The 21,337-nt window shown below is 29.7% G+C and overlaps 1 protein-coding gene across 1 annotated transcript in view; it reads right to left on the reverse strand.

Annotated features, from left to right (window-relative positions):
* Calx (sodium/calcium exchanger 3) overlaps nucleotides 1-21,337 on the reverse strand; it is a 43,770-nt gene that overhangs the window by 6,511 nt on the left and 15,922 nt on the right. The window contains exons 3-5 of the mRNA XM_035085442.1: nucleotides 19,277-19,368; nucleotides 6,718-6,909; nucleotides 6,367-6,543 (exon numbers count right to left, since the gene is read on the reverse strand). Of these exons, the coding sequence (XP_034941333.1) occupies nucleotides 6,367-6,543; nucleotides 6,718-6,909; nucleotides 19,277-19,368 (461 nt within the window). The remainder of the gene's footprint in view (nucleotides 1-6,366; nucleotides 6,544-6,717; nucleotides 6,910-19,276; nucleotides 19,369-21,337) is intronic.

Here is a 21,337-nt window from a genome sequence, read left to right on the forward strand (position 1 = left end):
TAAAACTATTCAAAGTTTTATGTTTAATAAAAATTAGCTAGTATGATAAATTATTTTAGTTTTCTGATAATTGAATTATCATTATTTATTAAAAATTACCAGTGACTATGATCTTGAAACACTAAATTTTTATCTGAACGATTTTCTAAAGTGCTACATAAACATTCATGATTTTTTGATTTTCTTCAGGTAAACTCATCAAATTTGTAATGTCCTAGTGTGATGAGAGCCTGGGAGTAAACTGTCCAGACGATTAGGTATGTTTAACAGGTCCACTTGGTCGTCCAGCTTTTGTTAGAGGAACATGACCTAGTTTGCTACCCCTCGAGGAATTATGGCACCACACGTGACACACATCCTGATGCATAGAGAAGGCAGTACCAGTTTCCACTGTCGTTCCGAGCATCTCTCTTGCTTTATTACATCGCTTTTGAATTTACGCTCGTGACTATTGCTCAGCCACAAAAAGTATTTGGAAGACAAAAGAAAGATTTATATAAGAAAAGCTATAAAATGTTATCTTCATTTTATCTAATAGTTCCTGCAAGGGTTTGATAGTTAAGATATATAGTTATCCAGCATTTTAAATTACTTGTCCTATCGAATTATCAATTTTTTAGATCGTTAGTCTAAATAATTTTATCCTTCTTGTAATGCCTGTTAAGTCTACAGGAATATTTAGGTGAAGCAGTTGAGGCAAAGTTTCTAAAAATTTATTTTACTGCGTATATTGTAGGATTTAGTGTAATGGAAACGTATCTACAAATTTAAGGTAAATTTTTAAGAGCTTATACTGCTTTATTTATTTCATTTATTTCTTTCATGATTTTCTAGCAGTTTTTTTTCCATGACATTCTACAATTTTGTGCGATTTACTACGATTGTCAAAACGAACTCAGTTGTTGGTCGTAACTCTATTGAAGTTGAAAGCTTGACCTAAAATATTTTTGGAGTATATTCTTTATCAATCCGTAAGTAAAATAAATAAAAGAAAGTATTCATTGTATTTATATAATGCTACCATGGCATTTATATCAAATAAGAATAGAAAGATTAGTTTTCAGTTGGGATTTCGTTTCGAATTTTTTTTTTCTCACAATAATGGAAGATTAATTTATTAGCTAGAGCTCAAAACTAGACTTTGTTCAACAAATAATTCAATTTTATTGAAAAAATGTCTTTGTTTTCGTAATCATAAAAAATGATAATGAAATTTATTCATCCTCTATTGCCTTTTTTTTTTGTTCCTTTCTTCAAGTTAATTAAATTTTTTTAACAATTTCAATGAAATATTACTGTGATAGAATAAAAATTCCTTGTATATAAAAAATTACTTCAAAACAGGTATTAAGCTGAATTAATTTCATTACTCCTTCATGGTTTTTGATATTAGTAAAAATTTTTACTTCATTCATTCATTCATTATTATCACACAATATTAAAAATGAAATCTAATCACCATGAATAAAATATTCCTTCTCATTTTACGAAGTATACTCGTTAATTATAAAATGGAAGATTTTATTTTTCTTGCAAACAATGTATATCAAGCTACATTATGATGCTTGTCTTAATTCATAATTAAATTTAGTGCACTTGGGTAATTTTGAAACTAGGGGTGAAGTAAACAATAACGTATCGCGTTCAGCATGTGAAGGATCTCCTGTAGATTTCTCTGAAAGTCAAGCTTGTTATACTAATTATACTTAACCAATTATTCTCATCATTTCATAGCTACACCAACTAGGCTAGAATACCAAACTACCGTTCGTTGAATTTATCTTGAAAATGTGCATGAATTGTTGAAGCTGAATTTACTCTGACAGTAACGTGATGCACTGTTTTATGCAAGTGCGCTTGTTCTATAGGTCTTCAACCCATGGGAGTCAATGAAATATGTACGAGATATAATTATCTGGAGCTTAAATTACGAATGCATACATTTTGGCTGGACACATAATTCTTTTAGACAGATTTGCAGTTTTGGAATCTTTATTAATGTAAAATTCTTCAGGGTAAAATAAAATCGAAAAGTAAATTTGATATGCAAAATATTTGATAAGAAGATGATATAGAGAATTCTAGAATAAATTCCATCCCAGGTTTAAGTTCACATGGGAAACTTTTTGTGTTTGTACGAGTCTCGTCGCGTTTATTCTACAGAAGAGTGGATTTTAGATGGCTGATTGAACGAACACTTTTTGTGATAACATATCGATTAGTTTATCTTCCTAGGACCCATGATACGTATTTAGCTTTTTGTTGAAGATTCTCTTCAGCTTCTTCTTCTTCTATCAGATTCACTTTTAACAATAATTTATGATTACAAGATACTCCAAGTAAAACATTCAATATCATGAAAAGTTTGAAAAACTACACTATCATCTTTCTCTAAGGCTTGGAACAGAGTTATTATCATAAAGAAAAAAAAAAACTTTGACTTTACATAGTCGTCGATTTTTATCTGAATATATTCAAACCAGTTCTGTCACTAGAGTTACAAAACCTATAAAATTTTTTGCAAAACTCTCGCATACTAAAAATGGAGTGTGAATTTGCAAACGAAAAAAAAATAGCTATCGATCTTCCAAACTGTGAGAATTTACTAGAATGTAAATGTAGTTTCTAACATAGTTTTTTATGTCAACAACGCTTAAATTTAATACCGACAATGTTTACATGCTAAAGATTACGAAGATTATTAACGTGATGTTATGATAGAAATTTTCAAATATTATTAAAATAAATAAATCAAGATTTAAAAAAATATCAGTATCTAAAATGGTAAAGAATTGCTGTAATACTTAAAAATATTATAAATAAAAAATTACCATGGTTTCTTAAAACCATAAGCTTTCAAAAAAAAATATTTTTTTTAAAACTCCTAAAAAACTGACATTTCAATTTTTGCAAGTACTTCATCTCTAATGTTCAGTAACGAAGAGCACTTAAAGTGTAACCTTGACAAGTGTGTGTTTGAGCAGAAAATATTTTCAACATTACCTTTGTTTTACCACACAAAGTTAGTATTTTGCTGTTTGCAAAGGTAACTGAAGTGATAAAAAAATCTAGAGAACCTCAGGGATCTTTTTCCAAGGATGTGGAAACTATAAAAGGATGACGTGCTTTATGTTGGCGTTCGAGTAGTAAACGTGTTCGAATGTACATATATATATTTTTTTTTTACAGCCTTCGAACTGGTTAAAACAAAAAAATGAAAAACGATAAATAAGAGATAAAGAAAAGGAGAAAATGAAAGAGGAGGACAAGAATGTGAGAATGTGTGTGGCATGTGTTCCAGAATTTCCAATGTATTATTCGTCCTCGGGTTTTACAGGTCGGGGGCGCATTATACGGTCTCAGCTTTTGGTATAATATAATGTATTTCCAGCCCAGAACGTACAGCAACCCCTTTACTCTGTTTCTATCTATTCAAGTCTTCATTCTACCTTTATAAGGTTGCTACATTTCTCACTCATACTTCTATATGCTTTCAAGGAAATAGAGAAGACAATACAAAACTCTCATCTACGTGTTTACTGGCAACTATATCTTCCGAAATCCCTAGATGAGCCTGTCATCCACACATATTATATTCCATTCCTCCCAACTTTATTTCATTTAAAGCCTAGTTTGATTTTTAAAACTTTTTACACCCACTGAATATGACCTCTATACTACTGGTAATAATTTTGAAACAATAAAATATTGAGTCCACAGGAATCATACTAAATGAGTTATTTTTATCATTTTTTTACTTCAAGTTTTATGAAACAAAATTCTTCGGATTTTTTAGTGAGTCGTTTGATACTATTATTGATCAAATTTTTTTAATAATATTGCGTTCAATATTCTGCATAATTTGAATATTAAAGCTTAAGGAAAAATATGAGGTTTTTTACATTGGAATTCAGTCATAAATCCTAACAAAAAATTCCTTTTTTTCCTTTATCAAAACATGAATCATCTTCTGCATTATTTGTGGGCTATCAATTTACCTGAACGAGTTCTTCATCTTCTATCTCATCTTTTTTTTCTATATTTTAATATTTCCCGTCAAGTAAAATTTAAAAAATATAGCATCTAGAATACTTGATGTATCAACTTTTATTGATATCTTTTCTCTGTCATATTTTAATAGGTTGATAACTTAGAGATTCAGGAAGGTCAGTGGTGATGTATTTCGTTAGTAGGAAGTGTGCAGAAGGTATACGTAATTCAGTGGTAGGCTATAACACTGAGAAATGAGAGAGACAGGAGTCATCGAGCAGACAATAGACCCCACAAATCCCACGATGTTTCGGAGCTTCTGTACTCATCCTCCTATCTACGACATATAATATTTCCATCTCTTAGTACCGAATAGTAGAATTTTCATCTAGGTCATTAGCATCTTTCAGCTTGGCTGGATTTCTTATATAGAATGGTTATCTCCCAATGAACTTCACTCGTCATTTTGTCTCCATTAAATTGTGCTAATCAGACTGACGGAAATTAATTTTCTTCACGATTAATTAAACTCTGCTTATAATTTTCTGATTCATTAAAACTTGTCCTAGATACCTATCTCATCAGTTCCGATATCTTTTACATTGTTTATTTATTTTATATTTCAACTTATAAACATAACTTTCCAAGTAATAGAAATTCAATCAGTCATTGACTTAAAAAATATTATCACCATTTTCAGAGGATTTAGTGATGATTAAAAAATTTTATAAATAGGTTAAAGCCTTGCAATAAAACATGCTTAATTTCAATCAGTATCAGCAATAAATTACAGCTCAGGTAATAAATTCTCCAGAAAATCAGAGTATATAAATGGGAATCACTTCTATCAAAGTTTCTAGAGAACATTTTATTACTCTTCTAATCGAATTACAGTTAATCAGTAAATTTTGTTCAAAAAGTGATTGATATTAAAAAAAATTAGAATATAAGTCTGTCAAAAAATACTCTTCAATTTTTAACAACTGATAGAACGATAAAAATTAAGGTTTTAAAAATTTTCCCTTTCACTTGCACTTATTCACTTCAATTTGAATTTAACACAATCTGGTTATACATCATCTATGACACTTTAAGTCCCGGTGTTGAATATTTTGTTTGGATGACTATGACCTTCATGAATACATTTTTTAACTAAAGCAAGAATGTTTTTTTGTAAAAGTGAATTTTTTTTAGAATCTATTCAACAAAAAAAGAAGTGCCTAGGCTTTTTTTTTTAAAAGCTAGTCGCGAAACTGATAGTTTGAAAGGAAAAAGGCTTGTGCTAATGCGTGTCTTGAAATGCATTAGCAAAAATATTCTACTGGCCTTTGTTCGATTTTTTTAGATGGTCTAGATAAAATACTAGGTCATTGCTAATTTTATTTTCTTGTACTTCAATTATTTGTCAAAATTGCCAGTTAAATCACTTATTCGTTCAATAATTGGCATTAATCAATTAAATCAGTTAAGTTTAATTGCTTCCATCTGTTATTGTTGACTAGAGGAAGTTGATTAACTTATCAAAGACTTAATACTTATTCAAAAGTTTTGCAAATTCATCTGGAAATTATTTGAAATTGTTAACATTTTGCATGAATTCTCTGTGAGTACTAGTTTGTCGAGAAATCTGTTCACGTTTCCTCTACAAATTCCTAGAAGACGAATTAATCGGAAATAACCTCGGGCACACGGACGGTAAGTTCATAGAGATTGTTCAGGATGTCCGGGCGCGTGTCAATCACTGCTATAAGAGTACACTTTTCGACGCACATATAGATTCCTTCACATAAGTCGACGTGACTGGAAATAATACATTCTGCTCTACCATTATATGTGCAAAATTCAATCATATATGTACGTATGGGCTGTCTTGCAGTTTTATTGAATAAACATTATAAAAATAGTCACGTATGCTTCTGTAAAAAATAGATAGTGAACAAAAAATCGTTAAAATAATTTCCTCGGTGCAATAAATACTTGATGCATTTCTATCAGTGATAGACAATGATTAATTGTATTTTTTCAAAAGTATTTCCTTTGAATAAATTTTTCCTATTTATTTAAATCAACAGAAGCAATGAAATTGAGTTTAATTTAACTTTTTACAAACAAAATTTAAACAAAACATTAAAAGTTTCGATTGAAAGTTTTTTTTTGTGTAAATTTTAGCTAATAATTATATTTGTTAATAAGATAAAAACCTTTTTAATATTGACTTGATATGAAAATTAAAATTTTTTTGAGAATTCCTATAGTGGATAAATTCTTTTACCCCAAGTTCATTTTTTTACTAGCCGAACGTAAAAATAATAAAGAAGTCTATCAGAAGTTTTTAAATTCTATATTGAAAACTGAAAACTTTTAACTGGTACTTACTGGTAGGCGGAACAAAGGCGAATAGAACCTTCCAAAAGATTGTAAGAGAGTGCATGAGATAGTCTCCAGCTGATGGAGACGAATTTCTAGCTGCGCCGTTAGCTTCATCATCTTCATCATCATCTCCTCCGCTCACCGTAAGTGCTTCCGTAAATTGCTCCTTCCACGAGCTTGTACCTGCAATATAGACCGTATGTAATTACGATCTCAATGTAAAAACACATTTGGAGCAATGTAAGATTAATTAAGTTTACTGAATGTTGAAAATAGCACTTGGAGCCATGGGAATAGCATAGTTTACATTTTAATGTCTTTAATCTGAAATAGTTTAATAAGTCATGAGTCACATACCAAGGATAATTGATGCGTTGGCTCGCTGGACAAGTTTATCGACTGTATTTTTAAATTCTTTAGATTCCTTAATCCTGATTTGGGCGGTACAAATCTCTCCTAGTCGTGGTCTACCCAACAAAGCCATTTTTTCTTCTTCTGAACGGTCCTCGGGAGCTTTGAGTTCTGCAGCTGCAGCCAGTCCTGCCTCAGCTGCAATGAAAAAACATTCTTTATAGATACTCGTTTTTTATATTCAAAAATGAATGTAATTCCAATACAAAGTATCGGAGTGTTTACTAGATTTTTTTAACTGTACAATTTAGTGATCTCATATGATACATAAATAAGTCAACGATTTATTACAGTGATAGTTGAAAATAATTTATAAAAGTTGGCTAAAGTTAAATAAAAATTATACTATCTTATCTAGAGTAACTTTTCTAATTAAAGACCCATGATTTCTGATTTATTTTGGAAATCATTTTGACTATAAAATAGCTGCTAATATTTATGTCATTCTTTGATCTTTTCCAATGTCTTTGTAATACGACTAATTTTTATTGAATGATGTCAAAGTTTTTAATAATAAATTTTCATTAAAAAAATATTATATCTCGACATTTAACTAAAGCGTTATAATCAATAAAATATTTATTATTTATTTACAACAAGTATTAATGTAACTTTAATGCTTTCAAATAACTTTTTTTAAATTACGGCGATTAGAATGAAATATTTATGTAATAAATAACCTGCTGATGTTCCTATTATTGACCCCTGGCCAATGTTATAATCAATAATTACAACATCCCGTTTATTTTTCAATAGCCTCTGTCAGGAATTAGGGCCACTAATTGATACATTTACCCTATTATCTGTTTGATCATTTTAAATACACATACAATACATTAACAAACATTGATCCAGTTGCTTTAAGTAACATGATTAACTGTATAAAAAAATATGGTTCTACAAAAGTTCCCTGAATGTTCCCAGGTGAGGAAGTTCCCCGACGTTCTCCTGGTGGGACTATGGGGAACGTTTAGGGAGAGAAATTTTTTATTTTTTTTTTGAAAATGGTTACTCTCTACTCCAAACGTACTTTAAATGTTTTTTAATTGCAAAAACACTATATATAATGAAATTCATGAAATAATGATGTATTGGCGAGAAATTGTAAAACATAAAAATGGGCATAACTTCTATGCTAATGATGCTACAGGGTTGATTGATGCTAAAATTGAAGAAAGTTCCCGTTTTACCCCATTTTAGGTGTGAAAAAATTAATTTTTTGAAAGTTTGACCGGATTCCGCATTTCTACGCATCAAGACGAAGAGAATGAGCCCTCAATCATCAAAATTGGAGTACCTTTATTTTTTGGCTAAAAAAAATGGAAAGGGGTACCACTTGCCATTTTTTGGGGTCGAAAAATCAAAGTTGTCCGATTTTCAAGTTCGACCACTCATTCTCTTCGTCTTGATGCGTAGAAATGCGGAATCCGGACACCGGTCAAGAAAATTCACTTTAACACCCTTAAAAAGGGGTTACACTAAATACAAAATACGAATTATCATCCCCTTGACTTTAAACCCTTATAACTCATGAACGGACGGTCCAATAACTGATTTTGAGGACGTTTTAAAAGGCTCAAAATCTGAGCTAAACATGCATATTTATAAAAAGTGTTGAAAAAATTTCTTTCACCCTTAAAAGCGCTAAAATATAAAACAAAATCACATTTTTTTGAGAAGTTGCCAACTATTTTGGCAATTTTGAGGGTGAAGGAAATTTTTGAAACATTTTTTATAGATACGTATCTTTAGCTTAGATTCTGAAGTTTCCATACCCTCCCTTAAAAACATTATTAGATGATTTTTTTACAAGTTATAGAGGTCCGAAGTTAAAGAGTAGTCGATTTTTTGACCCCACTTCGACTTTGGAACTCTGTAACTCCCATACAAGTCATCTACAAGGGTGAAAGAAATTTTTTCAACACTTTTTATAAATATGCATGTTTAGCTCAGATTTTGAGCCTTTTAAAACGTCCTCAAAATCAGTTATTGGACCGTCCGTTCATGAGTTATAAGGGTTTAAAGTCAAGGGGATGATAATTCGTATTTTGTATTTAGTGTAACCCCTTTTTAAGGGTGTTAAAGTGAATTTTCTTGACCGGTGTCCGGATTCCGCATTTCTACGCATCAAGACGAAGAGAATGAGTGGTCGAACTTGAAAATCGGACAACTTTGATTTTTCGACCCCAAAAAATGGCAAGTGGTACCCCTTTCCATTTTTTTTAGCCAAAAAATAAAGGTACTCCAATTTTGATGATTGAGGGCTCATTCTCTTCGTCTTGATGCGTAGAAATGCGGAATCCGGTCAAACTTTCAAAAAATTAATTTTTTCACACCTAAAATGGGGTAAAACGGGAACTTTCTTCAATTTTAGCATCAATCAACCCTGTAGCATCATTAGCATAGAAGTTATGCCCATTTTTATGTTTTACAATTTCTCGCCAATACATCATTATTTCATGAATTTCATTATATATAGTGTTTTTGCAATTAAAAAACATTTAAAGTACGTTTGGAGTAGAGAGTAACCATTTTCAAAAAAAAAATAAAAAATTTCTCTCCCTAAACGTTCCCCATAGTCCCACCAGGAGAACGTCGGGGAACTTCCTCACCTGGGAACATTCAGGGAACTTTTGTAGAACCATATTTTTTTATACGGTTAGTTCGTTTATGTTCCCATTTAATTTAATTTCAATCCATTCCTATTTATTCGTCTTATCATTTAGATTAATATGAGCTTGTTCAATATTCATTTACTCATCTACAACATTTTGGTCTCTGTAAAAAATCATCACTTTCTTTCGTCTACATTGAAACAATCTAATAAGCTGACCTAAGACAATAAATATACACACATGAGTATTATAAAATTATATCATCTCCCCATTTAATTTGCTTTCCCTGTTTTCCCCTAGATTTTATCGATCTTTTTGTGATTAATACGAGTAATATAAGCTGACTACCCCAAGCTATGATGAGAGTCTTACCGCATGTACGAGGTTTTAGTGATCAGTTATATTGAATTGTTTTTTTTTTCTGATTTAAGTCTCTTTTCATGTCTATATATACCCTTGCTGTGTTAATGATAAATGTGTTCTAGCATTAGGATTTCTCCTTGCTCTCTTTTCATTGAATTAATTCTACTAAATATTTCTACTGCCTCTACACTATTCAGATGACTATATTCCATCAAAGGCTGTTATTTCTTATAATACAATGTCGTACACAATATAGTAATGTAATCTAGGAGTAAGCTGCATGTTGACCTACAGATTAATTCCTACATGTGTCCTTCATTATTTAAAACTGAGAACAAGAAGAAAATAATTCAATAATTAAGATAAAAATACTTTTCAAGTGTAATTAAATTTTTTTCTCAATGTCATATCTACAAACAGGGTTTCTACTTTCAACAGCCTTTAAAGAGAAGCTTCTGTCAAGCACCTACTAAAGTTAATGGTTCTACAATTTGCTGCATCATTAAACATTACATTACTCTAAACTCATGCTTTCCACAATATATTTTCTATCTATCTGAAAGTCAGCTAAAATCTACGCAGATGAGTCAGCCTTCTTTCATTTAAACTTTTGATGCTTTGCTCTTCTTGACTTGATATCACTTTCCTGCATATCAATCTAAATGTTCGTGGTTCACCGCAATCGTCAACCTGTAAGCCGCGCGGTTGATTGCATTCGGTTGCATCTATTGACGACAAAAGAATCAATAGTTGATATTTCAAAGTTAGCATTCTAGACATTCCATTTTTAATCGTTGAATTTTTTTGTTTAGATTGAAATTTTCTCACTGTTTTAGATTTATGCTATTTCTCATGTTCATCTCCAGCATTAATCTTGACAAAATTCCTCAGGAAAAAATGGATCTTGTCTTTTTGATGGATTACATCAATCTTTTGAAACAATTTGATGACAATACACAACTTATTAAATATTTCCCGTGTCTGGCAAATAGCTGTCAGCAAATGTAGTACACTGTGACTCTCTGAGCCAGTCATTCAATCATTTTTTTTATCACATCACTTGGGATAATAAATGGATAAGGGGTAGTTCTTGTATCATGGAATAACAATAGGTCTGGAGAAAAAAAATATCTATATTTCTCTTTGTCGTAACAATCTGTATTTTTCAATCCTCGATAGACCCATGAGTGTTGACTTGATGATAATCGATTGCTGTGTAACACAGATAGCAATTTCTGAACAATTTGTGCTTTATCCTTGAACAGATATCATGTTATACATGTATATATTGGACATCTATTCAAATATATAATGCTTCAATTTCTCTAGTAGTAACATTGTTGATATTCATGTATAGTCGTGGACAATTATTTATTGAAATCATGTACCAATATGTCATTTATTTAATATCTAGTGTAAAATGATAAATAATTTTTCATGACTGTTTTAGTCACCTGATTTTATAAAGGTGTACTTACCATTATTTAATGTTCTGTAGTTGAACTTTATTGTTGTATGATAAACTGTTGGTGTTTTGATTAAAAACAGTACCATAATTTCTCCATGTTAAAAACTAAAAAATACTTTTTACTTATAGGGCAATTTTTTCCACAGATAATATTTCATGTCAAAACAGATGACTCCAAGAGATGATAACATTTTCAGGGTTTTTATTTGCTTTGCCACCGAACAGAAAAAAAGAAACTATTTTCCACTTTGTGTGTTTATTTCTGCGATGTGGTACTTTAAAAAAAAATATGAGGTCAAATACATAATCATGAGAAGAAGATAAATGTGTTTAATATATTTCATGGTAAATCGCAAGAGTGTCGTTGAAGAGAACAAATGAAAGCAAAAAGGAATAGTGAGATGTATAAAAAAAATTCAACGACGAACCTGTGAAATTTCACGATAGCGTAAATATTTCAAGAGGGTATTGAGCAAGCTAAGAAGATAGCACCCGTGGGTGAACAAATACATCGAAACTCATTTTATATATACCTACTTATTCACTCCCTTCCGACTACTTTAACGCTTTCTACAATAGTAAATGTACGGAGATTTCTCGTAAGCTCCCATTCGTATTCATTTTTATAAATGTCACTAGAGTATCTCTACTCAAATGTACTCATCCTTTCTCCTCAATATTTACCTTCTCGATACTGGTGTTTGTTTTTCAAAAATTCATTCAATAAGTATGCTCAATTTATTCCTACCAAAGGTCTCAACGTATTAATATTTTCCTGAGCTGCTTCTATTTTTCATCACTTCAGGAATAAGTGAAATATTGCTTTCGGTCAAACATTGATCACTCTTAAATTGAATTTTTATGGTTTGGAGTCAAACATGTGTCTCCTAAATAGATCTTCTCACTCTGAAACTTTTCAGACACCCAGGAATTATTTTTAGAAATGTGTAAGTCTGTTTGTTAAAGTTCACTGACACCTAGTAAATGTATTTATACTCAACATGTTCACCACATCCAAGTGTTCCTCTGGTGATCAAATCTTCCAACCTTACTCAATACATATGTTTCTTGCATTTTCAGACAAATAAAATTTTTCCTCATAGATTCTGAAGACGACGACTACTTGAATACTGAGCAGCTTTATTTTTCCAATATTTTGGATAAATCTGTTTAATATATTCAAAAAAATCACAAGTGCTGAAAATCGAAGCTTTTTAAGACTCTTGAATCTTTTTTATTCAATTGTTTGATAATCATGTTGCAATGCTTAATCACTGATAAATGAATAAATAAAATTTCCCAAGTGGTAAACAAAAATTAATTGATCTCATAATTACTTCTTTCAAATATTCTCCAGTGTTATTTTTGCAATAATCAAATGATTACATACAACTCAATGCTCACTAGTGATTTCCCCTTTAATTGGAAGCCTTTTTTAAATTATCATTAATTGAAGTGAATTCAATTTTTTATCAAAACTTTTAGATACACAATCTGTACTTTTTGTTTTTAATTTTTCTTTTCGTTGTCTAAAGTTTCAAGTTTCATTGATTTTTTTTTTTTCCAAACTTCTGGTATAGAGTTTTTTCAAAGAAAAAGGTATTCCAACTGAAAAACTTTTCGTGTTCAGCATTAAAATTCACCAAAAACTAAAAATATACAATAAATAGCTATGACATATTTGTTGAAGAACTTTATTGTTTTTCATTTAAAATGAATGTTTTTTTTTTTATTACAAAAACCCTATCTATATTTTAATTTTTAGTAACTGTGAACTTTAATGTTTCAGGAAATAAATAAACAACATGAATATGAATATAATTGTAAGAACAATAGTTAAAATAGAGAATAAAATCCATATATAAACGTGAGAGAATACTGAAAAATTCAATATACTGTGCAGTTCTCGATTATATTTCATTTTAATTAATTAAACTCTGGGAAAGATTTTAAGCATAATTAAAAAAAAAAAATAGTACATATTCAACGATCCATTGGAATTCATTATATTAAAAATGCAATTAATTTGGTCGATTAAAAAACGCTGGTTGTAATTCATGAAAATTTTGTGTAAAATATGTTACGTTGACATTTTTAGAACAATAATCAAGCGAACAATCTTTTGTTGGATGAAAAAAAAAAGGTGCCTTCCCAGTCTGCTGTAAGGTTGAACAAGAAATGGTAGCAAAGAAGGAGATGCTTTGTTCGTTTTCTCCCTTTTCTCACGTTTAGAAAGAAGTTTCTTGCACTGGAAGAGATTCCCTGGGTGATTTTGTGCAATAATAACGGAGAACGCGTATTAGCCTTGAGATAGATTAGAAGGAGGGTTGCTTTTTATACAAGCCATGGTAGATCTTGAAATATATCTTTGGATAGAAAAAAAAATTACTTTGTATAGCACTCATTAGGAAGATTTTCTTCACCAATATCACCATTAACTTTGACTAATCTTCCTTGGATTTTATTTCAATATCCTTTCGTGCAATGTTGATGACCTTTGTTCCTAAATCTGTTGGTGATCAATACGTATGGTTTTGACATAAATGGCTATAAAATAATCAATAGTTATTGGTTGCATGTTTTTCTTTTTTTGGTAAAATAGAAAAGCTATTTTATTTCAATATTAAATTTTTTATATTAATTTCCCAGCTTTCTTCAAGTTTTATGACGATTTTTCCCAACTCTTCACAGATAGATTATTTTTTTTCTTTTGAAAGTTTCTCAATACTTATTAGCTCTCATCATTTAAGGATTGATTATAAAGGTTGTAAGTAATGTGAACTAGTTAATTTTTTATAGATCAAAAAAGTTTTCCAATTAAAAAATAATTATTTTAATTCAACTAATTCGTAAATGGCTTGATTTATTCAAGCACAAAATTCAATCAACTTTAGACCACTTCAAGACCTAATGATTGACATCTTGTTGAATTATTTCGCTTGATTTGTTTTCCAGGTATCGTTGGTGAAAGCTTGAATCATATATAACGCCACTCTAGTTGATGATATCTCAGGGACGATCGTGGGTGATTGTATCTCAGCTATTTGGTGGTTATTTGATGTTTCCACACCAAGATAAAATTATTCCAGTGAGAAAGCAATTTTCCAGGCCAATAAAAAAACTTTATCCACATCAAAAAGGTAAAAATGAAAAATTAAATTACGTTTAATGTTTAAAATATGTAACTTTATAGCCACCATTAAAATGATCAATAAATAAATGACTGAAATAAATAAATTTTTATTTCAGGAGATTAAGTCAGTTTAAGTGAAGATGAAGGACGACATAACGTTTTTCTCTACTACTTGTGTTGCTATCTAAGTCACCTTGACTGATTTCTCTGAGGAAAAAGAAAATTAAAGGAATTGCGGTCCAGTTAGAGGTCCATTACTGGTTGGAATTAATTGAAAACTCTGGCTTCATAAATAAAATAACAACAAAGTCGCATAGTAATGTTGCTTTGGAGAACTTGGATCAGTAGTTGGCTGTTTTCTCATGAGTATTATGAAACTTGCATTCCGCTTGACAGTAGCAAAGCGGATTCCGGGAGAGATGTATTTGTAAAGTAAGCCACAGAGAAAAAGTACAAAAAGAATAAAACTCAAAACTCAGCTATAAAGATAGAATAGCAAGCGATCTTGAATTACACTCCAGGGAGTTGACAGAAGAGAGTGAGAAACTCGATGCTTTCACAGAGTTCCCATACAGTATCTTTTATTTTTTCTTACTGTTTAGTCATGTTCAGAAATAACCAAAATTTTACCACCGGTGTGGAAACATGCCCAAAAATATAATAAATCATCAAAAAGTTTGAAAATTTGCTTCTGAATGAAAGAAATATAAATTTTATTACTGAACAACACTTTGGTGTTTATGGAAAAATAAAACAAAAAGAGAATAATGATAATGTTTCTTACATTGTTCGTTACTAACACGAAAAATGTGAAAATGAACTAAAAAGTAAGCACCAGACTCGGGTAAAGTTTCGTGAAACATAGTTAGAGTGTTACACTGTTTTGTAATTACTCGATACAACAGTTGTTTGCATCACTCTTTCTCCAAACGTTCGCGCAAAGGATTTTATTGATTTTATCCACATATTTACTTTCAGTGAAGACTGTTTATATTTGTTCAAACAAAAATTTCCTAAGAGCACCAGTAGTTTAAGCCAATAAATTATTTATCAATCGGAAAATTTCTGTAGATTTATTTAACTTTGGTACATGAAATATTTTATTTCCTCATGGCAAAATATTTCTAGTTGAGTTGTAGTTGGCTTAGTATGTATTTTACAAATTAAGTAGAGAATATTTCTAGCAGAAAACGCAGTCTAAATGATCTTCTTATTAAATTACAAATCAGAATAACTTGGAATAAAATATTCCATAATCGGAATCCATAAATTTTCATGTCTCTTTTGAGTAATTTTTCATCCTTAATCCACAGGAAGTTTTGGTCTAAAGATCCTGATTGGAATTAATGATCTTCTTCTTATTTTCTAAGTATCATTGAATAAAAAACACTGACGGAAATAAGGGTTGATTGAATGATCAAAGTAGAGGGAGTATTGTTTGACTAATGTATGGAATTATTTCACAAAATAATGCTTAGTAATAATTATTTTAATATTCATTAGTAAATCTTTTCTTATATTTATCAATTATCTCACTTTTTTTCAATGCTATTATTCACATCTGACTACTTGCATTAAGAATGTTTTATTTAATTCTTAACGGCTTTATTCATGATGCATCTTTCATTAATTCTAAAAATTTTCAGAGCTTTACCAAGCATCGTTACATTTTCATAACTGCAGACAATGTATCGTTGATAAATTTGATATTTATTCAATCTAAATTTCCAGTCATGCTTTTTTATTTTTTATGGGCTCTTTTTTGTATTTTTCCTCTTAACAATTTCCGTGCTAAAAGAAAATTGTAGTTTTTTTATTCAATTTCATTCAGATTATGTGTAAAGAGAATAGAAAAATCAATAGAATACAAAATATACAAAAGCATCAAAGAATTTTACTGAATGGAATTGGCTATCGTACACTTAAGGTTTTTATTTGAGTGAGTGAGTGATTTCCTGGTTCTTTTGATCATTAATTAAAACTCGTCTGACTCTGTTGTACTTGTGTACTTCACTACTTTACTTTCATTCTTAAACTCCCGTGAATTATGTGTTCAATTTTAGATCGTCCATTCACTCGTTTTACTTTCTACTTCTCGCTGTTGTTTTTAAACCATTAACACAACATTCGATTCACGAATATTGGACCACTCTAGACTCAATGAAATCCATCAATTACTTTGGTTTATTGAGGTTTTTTTTTAACTGTCAATAAGTGCTTTATTATTATTAGAAACAACTGGAAGAGTTAAATGGTCGTAAATTTCAGTTTGATATCTTCGAGATTAATGAAACAATTTAAATTAAAATGAATTTTTTTGTTTCAAAGTAAAGGCAATAAATTTATGGCTTAATTGATTGTTTATGGTGATTTTTAGAAGAATACTGAGAGAATAAAATTTCGGAATGGGATTTTTTCAAAGAAAGATCAAAAGTTTTAGTTGAAGAGGAAATGTAAAAAGAAGTTGTGGACTGCAAATTTTATTCAGATTTTTAGATGAAAAGAAAAATTATTCTTTTTTTTTTAAAAAGTATATTTTTGCTGGATACTCTTTCACTTTCAAGGCTATTAAATATGTTGTCTGTAAAAAATTTATCATTTTAAATCGGTCAAGTTTTTTTTTTAAAACATAATTACGTTTCTACTCAATTGACTATAATTTTTTCTAGAATTTAAATAAAAATTAAATTATTCAAATGAAATGGAATTTTCAGTTTAGATTAAAAGAAGTCAAAATAACTTAGAAGATTCAAACTTCCTTCTAGTATTTTACCGACTAAATGACTTTGTTTTCAAAAAGGATAAAACCCGACACAAACTATTATCGTCATTTAGAACCACCCGCTTAAAGATACGCGATATTATGCGGTAAAATGTTGTTGCATATGCAAAGACTCGAAGGCACATACATGCATAAATATATACCGCATATGTGTATATGTTTAAAAAGGTTGGAAGTGAGAGGTACAAAAGGAAAAAAGTAAAAGACCAAAATGAGAACGGACGAACGAAGCTCCGGTAGCGTTGTAGTGTCAGGTTGCACATGTTACGCCTCTATGAAACCTCGTAATATGCAAATTTACCACAGGAGAACTGAGCACAAATGGACAAGACCTCAGTTACCTCAATACATATTATAGACTTATACGAAATGCATAAACCAGATAATGATATTTCTTTCGTTTCAATTCATATTTTACTGGTTTTTTTTTTTTTATATTCTTTGTCAAGTTTAATAAAAAGTGTACAATCGATTGATATAAAAATTGTGCGTGTGAAGTAATTTATTGAACGTGTATAGTAAATTACGTATGGTATGATGATGATTGGAGATAAGATCCAACGCAGGTGCAGAATACACGCGATAGTTAGTGATTAAACCGACACTGTGGACATTATTTTAAATCAGCATTAACTATATATTGCCAATTGATCATTTTCAAAGGCACTTGACTAATAATGCAATTAAATAGCAAGTGAATCTATTAACTGCCATGGATAAGTTATATGATGCGTGCGATGGCAAGTGGCGGTTAATAAAAGCAGCAGCATAAAATTAACTGCATAATTATTGTTATCCTTTGAGGTGTTTTTGTTTAAACTTACGGCCAGTCGCCAAAATAATCCAACATTATGTAGGCGTGTTAGTAAGAATTATTGGAGACACTGTGAGATTAGTGTTGTCGTATTTTATTGTTATTATTATTTTTTGACTTTTTTTAATAGTATATTTGCTTTGATGTTACTGGTTTGCTATATACAATCATGTTAATCTTTGCTTCACAGAGAATCGAATACCAATTTTTTTTTAAACAGAAGTTGATAGAAATACAGATTTTTCTGTTTGATGGCTAAATTTTAAATTGTCAATTTTATTTAAGAATAATTGAGTATTTTCAGAGATGAGTTACACGATGCAGTACAAAATTGTATTGTTTATTGTTTAAATGAGTTTTTTAATTGCTTTTGAGAAACAGATTGTGATAATTGAAAAACTGAAAATATTATTTTTGAAGAATTGATAAAGGATGGTTATCAATTTGACTTTGAAGTTTGTTGAAAGCTCGAATAAACATGTCGAAAATCTATCACTAAAATTCATAACTGCTCTAGAAAGAACTACTGATGTATAAAAAAAACGGACAAAAAAATTTATTATAAAAGCTTATTTCTAGAAAGAAGACAGTTCTAAAAATTATTAGTTAAATTAATAACTTTTAATTAAATAAAAATTTAAATAATGCTCTCCAACATAATGAATATTATTTTAAAATAATATTTTAAATGAAAAATTCATTACTTATTTTATAATTATCAAAAAAAAAATAAATAAATTGTAGGTCACAAGACACTCTATTATTTATATTTTTATTAATAATTTATCATTATATTAACAAAAATGACTTTATTGTAAATGATGTTGATTGAAGACATTTATTCAAGTACTTTTTCACTCGAGACTTTGTTTCTCGTTGAAGTTATTTTTATTTAAGTTTGATAGAAGTACTAGGGAAAATATTCGACCATGAGTCGTACTTTGAACTTCTGTATCTTAGATAAATCTGTTAAGACACTGAGGGAAGATTCAGCTATTCATGTTGTTCATCTAAAAACTTAAATTGCATCGTTGTAGTCTAAAGCTTAAAAGAGAGTTCTTTTTAGTGGTGAAGATAGAAAAGAGTCTTGAAAAAAATTTATTACTACTCTACTGTGTACTTTATTGAAATAATAACTTATCTACTATTTAGCATTTAAATTAGAGATAAAAAATTGTTATTATTCGATTCTCTGGCTTTTAATTTGATTATTTGTCAACTTTTAATATTTAATTATTCATTAATTCATCAATATAAATATTTTAAAAAGGAATCAACTTTTAATTGGATCAAATAGTTTAGAAGATAAAAAATGTTAGGTCGAACTCACCTCCCTGTAGTTGAGGTTCACCGAGTTCCACATAAAACAGAGCATCCTTTTCATAAGAATCCTCTTCAATGATTGTTAGCATTATTGCTTTCCTGAAACAAAAGTTATTTTCATTAAAATAAAGCAAAACTATAAATTTCCTACATAACATAATTACTAATTGTTGGGAAACATTCCCTAATCTTAATATATGTTTTGTTTAGTTTAAATTAAACTATATTTATTAATCCACATTATCACCACTAACGCATAATTATCTAAATCTCATTTTCCACAACTAGAATACTCTATTTATCATCTTATACATTAGTGAACAATGAATTCTAGCATAAATCGATAATTAAATAGAAGCCTATACTCCCATCTAGATTATAGTCACATTAAACAGGAAATACTAGAACACCAGCTACCGAGTTTTGTTCATTTCAAGCCATATAATTACCACTGACTCGTGCTAACCCTCTTTCTAGTATTTACAATGCGCTAACCAAATTCTTTAAATAATATTTCCTGAGTTATAAGCTTTCTAAGCATTTCAATGGAATTGATCTTTATTACTTCAGAAAATTGATAATTTATTTAGGGATTTACAATTTGACAATACTTTTATACACTGACTTTTCTTGTATGAACTTGAATAATAGAATGAGAATAAATATTTTATTTAATAAATAATTTAATTGATAATACTTTAAACAATTGAAAGTATTACTAAATGAAAAACAAGTTATTTAATGAAATTTTAATCCAAATAAATTTGTCAATTCATTAATTGTTGCATGTAATCTAGGCTTTATATTATGACTCAAATCCACTGTTGATGAAAGAGTATATTGATTTTCAAATAATGAGTAAACTTATTGACGAGGAATTAAATTGAAATGCTGTAATCTAGCTTTTCTCTGATTTCCTCTTATTAATATTTATTAAATGAAGCAACCATAAAAAAGTAATATTTAAATGAATACTTCTGTGGCAATTTTTCTTTTATTTTCACATAAAAACAAAGAACAAAAGTGATTGGAATTTTACAGCATAAAATAAAGAAGAAATACTCGATAAAGTCTTTGTGGTTTGACAAACGTAGGGAGATATATGAAGGCAGACCTGTGGAGATTTCCACACATTGAGAGATCTAGAAACTACTACATACGCATAGAGAACACTCAAATGATCTCCACACCAAGCCCTTGGTCGTCTTTGAGAGCTCGTGAGAATATGTCACCTAGGAGATCTACACAAGGCAAATTGAATTTATTATGGAAGATAGAAAAGCTCTCTCAGGTTTCTCGATAGGTGGAATAAGCCTCCAGAGAACACCTGTATCATCCAAGAAATATAAAAAATAATTTCCAATATTTTGAATGAATTCTCAATAAAATACAAGACTAAAAATAAATTATGAATTGGCTTCAATGCTAAATGAAGCTTCATCTAAAGATTTCTCTAAAATTATGGATTTAAAATTAAGCTGAAGTAAAAAAATAACTCCTTTTGCTTTACTTGTTATCAAAGCTAATAAAATCCTGCAGCTCAATGTTGTACAGTGAAATGAGCATACTTAACTATTAAGCGAAGTGCAGATGAGAGAGGAACACACCAAGGTGTAGCTTAATACTTGGAAAATGCTAACATAAAGTCACGATTAGAATAGGTGTATATAAAATCCACTCGTTTTAGCTGAGTACCATGCACTTGCATATGCAAATTGAGCATCAGTACATTTTATTATTACCTAGTCTTATTCTGTGATAGTAGACCAAGGAAAAAACTATTTGCTAGCACTTGACAAGTGTACATATTTATTCTGAACAATTTTAACAAGACACTTATTCAAGTGATCTATTATGTATTGAATTCTATCTACATACATATATTATACGTAAACTTTTAGTTATTAATAATTACTGACAACTACTTGAGTATGTAAAACTACTGTTATTTCATTCTAATAAAATAGATTGTAGGATATAGATGTAGAACCTAGTGGTTATGTGAATGTTCATTTTTACTTTTACATGTGATTCTTTTGAAATGATGACCTTTGGAGACAGTATAAAA

This window comes from Chelonus insularis, unplaced genomic scaffold (genome assembly GCF_013357705.1).
Source record: "Chelonus insularis isolate UGA/USDA-ARS -01 unplaced genomic scaffold, ASM1335770v1 contig_399_pilon, whole genome shotgun sequence".
Lineage (NCBI taxonomy): Eukaryota > Metazoa > Arthropoda > Insecta > Hymenoptera > Braconidae > Chelonus > Chelonus insularis.